Genomic DNA, 7,650 nt, shown 5'->3' on the forward strand with positions numbered 1-7,650 from the left:
GTCACCATCCTGAATCCTAGGAGTAGAAATTGATAGCCACCTATCCATGAAGAGCCACGTACAATCAATACTAAAACAATCTTTCCTTATGATGAGAAAGCTAAGATCCATTAGAAAATACTTTGAAACAGAGACTTTCCGAATCTTAGTGCAATCCCTAATCCTATCCTGACTAGACTACTGTAACGTAACACTAGTTCTTTGCTCTTAAACATTGCTATTGCATCTACAACTAGTCCAAAATGCAACAGTAAGACTCATATACAAACTATGGAAATCAGAACATCTACAACCCTACTATATGAAACTATACCTACTGCTAGGAGAAGCCTGTGATGCCCAGATCACAAAACTCCTAAAATGCCTCTCGGAAATCAAAAATGGGATGTCTGAAAACAAATTACAATTAAACGCCTACAATTAAACGCCTACAAAACAGAACTCCTTTGGATCTGCAAAGAGCACTGCAACCACATCCATCTCTCACTACACTGGGACTCAATTACCATAAATGCGAAGGACCATGCACGCAGCCAAGGAATACTCCTTGACTCCAACCTGTCGCTTTCCAACCATATCACTCAGGTGCTATCTTCCTCATTTTACTACCTATGTCCGCTCCGAAAAATAAGGAATTACTTTTCTGAGTCTGACTTCACACAACTACCTTAGTCCTTTCCAGTATGGACTACTGCAACACCCTATTCAATGGTCTCACAGCGAATATATGATGTTTACAGCATGTACAAAATGTGTCAATCAGACTTCTAAAAAACGTCCTTGCCCATGACCCTGTCACCCAGGCTCTATCGTTGGCTCATTGGCTGCCCGTAGCCAAACGCTGTGTCTTCAAAGGACTGATGCTAGTGTTCAAAACCCGGACTACACAACAATTAAGCTTCCTTCGTATGTGCCGAACAGGTCCCTCCACTCACAGGGTGAAATTCGCCTCAAAATACCCCCTGGTCATTCCCTACAACTGCAAACTGCCAAACAACATTCCTACTCCCACTTCATACCAAGCCACTTGAATCAACTGCCCCCACAGATCAGATCCCTTGAAGGAGTCTTCAGCTTTAGAAAAGCAATAAAACCATACCACTTCACCTAACTCCATCACCTAAGGCCGATAGATTACAAAGAAATATTAATGTATCTAGGTACTAGATCCTCGATGTGTGTCACGTTAGGATAAAAACTTATATTGATATATCTTGCATTGTAACTATGTCAAATTTATCTTATAAACTACAAATTATGTATATTAGTATTAGATTCCTGTAACAAATTAAGGGGTTTTCCCTCCCCCATGCAAATATTATATCCCTGGGCAGCAGGAGATGTTAATCAAATGTGGAACTATAGGTCCCAGAATGCAATCGGCTATGGAGCTCAGTATTGAATCACACAGGCGGGACTCACAGGAGAGAGGTATTTCTACCCATACTGGGTTCATTCTAGAGGTCCCTGAGGAAGAAAGAGGCACTCTCAAGTTTTCTCTAGAGATAGACGGAGAAGGCAGGCCTTGAGAAAATAGACTGGTGGCTGCAGTAAGACAAAATTCATTCTATTTTGTGTGAGGCAAACAATAAATACAAATTCTTATTAAATGGAATTGTGTATTAGCTGTACATGTGCTAACCTTCCTGGGCAAGCCAGCCAAATGGACTAGTCTACCACAAGCCCTAGTATGCATCGAATTAGCAAAAAAACTTGTACTGTAAAACCTGTAAACTGTATATGTTTTCTGTTGTGCTTCTATGAAGTTGGCAGTACAATTTTTGTTTTTCACTTTATTGTGTGTAAGAACATAAGAATTGCCACTGCTGGGTCAGACCAGTTGTCCATCGTGCCAACAGTACGCTCCCGCGGCAGACCCTAGGTCAAGGACCTGAGCCCTGAGTCTAGCCTTACCTGCGTACATCTGATCGAGTAGGAACTTGTCTAACTTTGTCTTGAAACCCTGGAGGGTGTTTTCCCCGACAGCCTCCGGAAGAGCATTCCAGATTTCCACCACTCTCTGGGTGAAAAAGAACTTCCTTACGTTTGTACAGAATCTATCCCCTTTTAACTTTAGAGAGTGCCCTCTCGTTCTCCCCACCTTAGAGAGGGTTAACAATCTGTCTTTATTTACTAAGTCTATTCACTTCATTATCTTGAATGTTTCTATCATGTCCCCTCTCAGTCTCCTCTTTTCAAGGGAGGCCCAGTTTCTCTAATCTCTCACTGTATGACAACTCCTCCAGCCCTTTAACCATTTTATTTGCTTTTCTCTGGACCCATTTGAGTAGTACCATGTTCTTCTTCAAGTATGGTGACCAGTGCTGGATGCAATATTCCAGGTGGGGCCGTACCATGGCTCGGAACAGCAGAATGATAACCTTCTCCGATCTGTTCGTGATCCCCTTCGTAATCATTCCTAGCATTCTGTTCGCCCTTTTCACCGCTGCCACAGATTGCGCGGACAGCTTCATCGATTTGTCGACCAGTACTCCCAAGTCTCTTTCCTGGGGGTTTTCTCCAATTACTGTACGAGACATCCTGTATTCGTGTACAAGATTTATGTTACCAACATGCATCACCTTACACTTATCCACATTAAACTTCATTTACCATATCATGGCCCATTTGTCGAGGGTGTTTATGTCCTGTTGCAGGTCTTCGCAATCCTCCTGTGTATATTATATATGTCAACCTGTAACCCGTTCCAAGCTCTTTGGGGAGAACGGGATAGAAAATTAATCAAATAAATACACTGGCTGCCTATAACCCCAAGAATCAAGTTTAAATTATGAATCACTGTCTTTAAGATTCAGAAAGGCAAAACAGAAAAAAAAAGAAAAGATTGCCATACCATTATCTGTGAATATGGATAAAGCTGGGATTGAAAGTATTTCCATTATTTATGTAGTACCTGTGATCGATCGGTGCCAATTTATGAAGGGAGACTGTCAATTGCTGTCTATTTTTTCACTGATGTGATCGACTGAGTGTGCTGGTGCTTCTACATAATATTATTTTTGAGCATTAATATAAATTTTTTTGCTATGTGATTTTTTTTGTCGTTCTACATTTGCTTTTTGGCTTTATAATGATGTCTCATTATTGATTTCAAAAAACTGTAATATCATCCCTTACCCAGTGAGATTAGGGTCTGATAATTCTCTTTCATCACCTCCCTGTAGAGCTCCTTCTGCTCTTCATTTAAATACTCCCACTCCTCCTGGGAGAAAGAGACAGCGACGTCCTCAAACTTTACCGGCATCTGAAATACAAAGCAGAAACACACTCAGAATCTTCAGCATTGCACAGACTACCAGATCTCCCAATGCTGGTGCCCATTGGGGTAGGGAAAAGTTTGCATAAGACACAGTCCCACAATGGGGTTATACTTGACATCACCCAGTACTGGGGCTCAGCAGAGCAGAGGGACATATTTTTGTGAGTGTATAATTCAGTGTCACATAACACAGGCTCAGAGTAGGGTCATATTTATTTGAAGAGAGCTTTGTGTGTGTTTAACCTTCATAGTCCCAGAAAAGGAGCAGAGCAACTAGACAAGAGGCCCAAAGTGCCAGTGTCCAGCCCCAGGACTGCTTAGGATCCCAGATGAGAAAAGTGCAGCAGGGGCAGGATGTTAGGGCCAGTCTCCTACCTGCGCAGAAGCTCTTGCAGGCATTTTCCTGACCTGGAGGCTCTTTTTCTGGAATCTTGCAGCGCTGGAGGGAGGGAGAGAAGGGCAGAGACGGAGATATGGAGCTGGTGATTTCCGGTTTATCTGCAAACAAGAGAAACAAAGGAAGCAGGAAACAAGAGATTTCCTGTTTGGCACAGACCGATGATGTCACAACGGAGAGGCGGATCTTCTCACTGACTGCACGGTCTTCAATCCTATCAGTGCTGATTGGTCAGAATGGTCCCTGGGCGGGGAGAGTCATAGAAGGGTCCGCCCTCTAGCCCTGATTGGGGGAGAGGAGAAAAGAAGGCGTCACTCTCAGATCCTCCAGCAGAACCAACCCCGGAAGCATTTTCAGCCCACTGTGGAGAGAAAGAGTCTACCAGCCTGTCAGCTCTGGCTAAAAGCAGGAGAAAGAGACTCTTCTGGGAATTTAGACCACAGTGGTGATGAAGAGTCTGACATTAATCTCTTTCTTTGGAGTTTTTTCTATTCTGAATATTCCCTTAAAGTGCTCATTCCTTTATATATAATTATTTCTTCAGTTGCATCTTGTCAGCCTGGTTTGTGACTAGAGAATGACACGGTGACAAAATTCATCACCGTTCCCTTCCCCGCGGATAACCGCGGGAAACAATCTTCATGTCATTCTTTAAGGAGAGAGGGAAGAATCAGAGTATAATTGGGCACAACCACTAACCCGCAAGCTTTGCTTTGAAGAATGCTGGTGTAGAAGGACCGAGGTTGAAATAGACACTAGAAAATGACATGGGATTATTTCCCGCGGTTATCCGCGGGGACGGGGGACGGTGATGAATTTTGTCACCGTGTCATTCTCTAGTTGTGACCCCTCCTAAAGCTGCATTAAGCAGAATCTCTCCTCATCCACTCAAGGGTAGAAAGGAAGAAAGCCTTGGAGCCTTAGTTTGCTCTCTCTCTCCAACCACAGTTTCTTCTCACACTAGCACTTAGAACATAAATCTCTCCTTTCTGTGAGGTCTCCTATTTCTTGCCTGGCACTCAGACAGTAACAGCTCCCCCACATCAATCATACCATTTAGGGGAAACCTTACTCTATTAATCACTTGATGCCATCATGAGATGGACATGACTCATGACTCTTAACATTACACTGATCGGTCAAAATAACCACAACCCCGTGGCCCAGACCTAACAGAAAATTTTGCTGCAGCCCCATGGACACTTCCCCAGCAGCGGGAGGGATGCCTATTCTCTCCCACCACCAACCCACCCCCCCATACCCCACAGCAGAGGGAGGAATGCCCAATCCCACTGCCAACCAAGCCCCCGACACCCTCCTGCAGCGGGAGGGATGCCCATTCTCTCCCCCTGCCACTGTCATGCCCCCAACAATACTCCCAGACCTCCAACAAACCCCTGTCCTTACCTTGTTTATAAAGGCCAGCTAGAGGGCATCCTTAAGTGCCCTGGGGAGGGGCCTAAGGCTCTGATTGGCTTACATTACTTAAGTCATAGGCATTTGGGCAAATCAGGGCCTTAGGCTTGATTACTGATTACCGCACGTGTGCTGCGCTCTGCGCCAAGCTCGCTCTTAGGTGCTTAGGAATAATGGCACTCAGACATATATTACCAGTTCAATATTATTATTTATTTATTTATGTTAATCTTACATGTCTCAGAAATCATATGTGTGATGGAGTCCCATCAGGTGTGAAATTTGCATCTCTCCTAATGGTCTCTCTGATTCTATACTGGTCTGTTTCTTTTATATTTTTCACAAGGCAGTATGACATCACACTTGTCAGCCAATCAACTGACAGAGGCTGTCCTCAGGTTTGAACAAAGAACTTCCTTTTGACATCGAAATAAAAGTTTCAGAAATCATATTTTTGTTTACATTAATTTCTAAATATGCATAAACCCATTATTACATATCCAATACTCTTTTTGCCATTCTCAAAAAGGTGAAATCAAACAGCTTGTCTGTGTTAAAGTCAGCCTGCATTTCTCTTCAGCATCTGCTGATAAATTCATGTCCCTGTCAGCACCAGAAGGAGGAGCATGTGGGCGGGGTTTGAGCCGCCTGGGCCAATCCGACCCCATTTCTGTGCTGGCTGACCTGCCGGACGGGCGGGCTTGGCACCCGTCCGTCCAACGATGTCCAGGTACAGGGGGGTCGCGGGTCAGCGGGGGGGGGGGCCAATCGGGGGTTTGGAGGGGCGGTCGTGGGGGGGTTGAGTCAAGGGCAAGAGGGACTGGGATCCCTCCTGCCCTTATTTTAGTGGGGGTAGGGGGTCCGCCTGGGCAGGAGGGGTTGGGCTCCCTCCTGCCTGATCTTGTAGGGGGTGGGGGTCGAGTGTCCAGGAGAGCTTGGGCTCCCTCCTGGCCGGATCGTGGGGGAGAAGGGGGTTGGAAATCGCAGGGCCAGGAGGGCTTGGGCTCCCTCCTGGCCCCATCGGATTCGGGAGGGGGGGTGTTGGGGATCGTGGGGCAGGAGGGGTTGGGCTCCCTCCTGCCCGATCTTGTAGGAGGTTGGGTCGAGTGGCCAGGAGTGCTTGGGAGGGGAGGGGGGTTGGAAATCGCAGGGCCAGGAGGGCTTGGGCTCCCTCTTGCCCCGATGCCGTCGGGGGGGGGGGTGATGTATCGTGGCAGGAGAGATTGGCTATCTTCCCTGCCGCAATGCGATCACTCCTCTACACGAACTGCCACAACCTGAGGCAGGAGAGATTGGGCATTTCTCCTGCTGCGGGTCGCAGCAATTCGGGTAGAGGGGTGATCACATTGCAGTAGGGGAGATGAGGCATCTCTCCTGCCGCGATGGTTACGGTGGGGGGGGAGGGTGGGTTGCTGGGCCGCTGAACTGATTGCACCAGCCGCCATCAGCTCAGCTGCCCCTTTTTTGACACTTCTACCTGTTTTGACTTGGTCTAAGTCAAAACGTATAAGTGCCGACTAGGGAACCTGTCAAAACATTTGGTTATACCTGTTGTACACCTAGGTATAGGTCGGCCAACCTCCTGCCCTTTCCCCGCCTCTAAAAACGCCTCTTTTCTCTCTGTGCATTTAGAGGCAGGGGAAAGGCCTAAGATGGTTTTAGATACGTCTAAAACCAGCTTTGGTTATGGTACTTGGACGATCAGACATTTTGATCGTCCAAGTATCCATTTAGGCCACTTTTTAGACTTTTTTTTTTTTTTATTATTATGAGCCCCATACTGTATATTTAATATTCAAGCAAAATACCTTTTGAAATAAAGAAATCAGTAAACTAATAAGAGAAAATTACACAAATAAGGAAATAGTCCACAATATTAAGGAGGAGCCACAGGAGAAAGAACCAGGGGCCACAGATGTTAGGCGATTCTACCACTCTCAAAAATCATAACATGTCTGGAGAGAGTGCACTTATAGATAGGGTTAGCAGAAGTCCGGATTTCCTTGAACGTGTCCTCCTTTTAGAGGACATGTTCGGGCGTCTGGGCGGCTTTTCAAAACCTGGCACTTTTGTCCAGGTTTTGAAAAGCTTCCAGCTAGGAGCAACGTCGGGACGGCATGCAACACAGTGATGTTACGCCTGGGCAGATGCCCTCCCGAGAAGTGAACAGGCTGAGGGAGGCGGGGCAGGACTGGGGGACGGGGCTTTGGGTCCAGATTTTAGGTCCAGAAAATCTGGCAACCCTACCTTATAGAGCAGTGGTCTCACACTCAAACCCTCTGCAGAGCCACATTTTGGATTTGTAGGTACTTGAGGAGGGCATCAGAAAAAAATAGTTAATGTCTTATTAAAGAAATTACAATTTTGCATGAGGTAAAACTCTTTCCTTTTGGCTTAGTCTTAATAATAATATTGTCATTTATTGCAAAAACTCTTTATTGGTCAAAAGCACAATCAAAAATCATCAGTCCAAAGAATACAACAAAGACCAAATTTTATATTGTAATTTATAGCTAAAGAGATATATGATCAAGAAACTGTTTTATTTTACTTTTGT

General features: G+C 45.4%; 1 protein-coding gene across 1 annotated transcript in view; it reads right to left on the reverse strand.

Moving 5' to 3' along the window:
* The window catches only part of LOC117354625 (zinc finger protein 493-like), a 106,537-nt gene extending 102,722 nt beyond the window's left edge, over positions 1-3,815 (reverse strand). The window contains exons 1-2 of the mRNA XM_033932433.1: positions 3,656-3,815; positions 3,139-3,265 (exon numbers count right to left, since the gene is read on the reverse strand). Of these exons, the coding sequence (XP_033788324.1) occupies positions 3,139-3,265; positions 3,656-3,679 (151 nt within the window). The 5' untranslated portion in view covers positions 3,680-3,815. The remainder of the gene's footprint in view (positions 1-3,138; positions 3,266-3,655) is intronic.
* Positions 3,816-7,650: the final 3,835 nt, after the last annotated feature.

Source organism: Geotrypetes seraphini, chromosome 2 (genome assembly GCF_902459505.1).
Source record: "Geotrypetes seraphini chromosome 2, aGeoSer1.1, whole genome shotgun sequence".
Classification (NCBI taxonomy): Eukaryota; Metazoa; Chordata; class Amphibia; order Gymnophiona; family Dermophiidae; genus Geotrypetes; species Geotrypetes seraphini.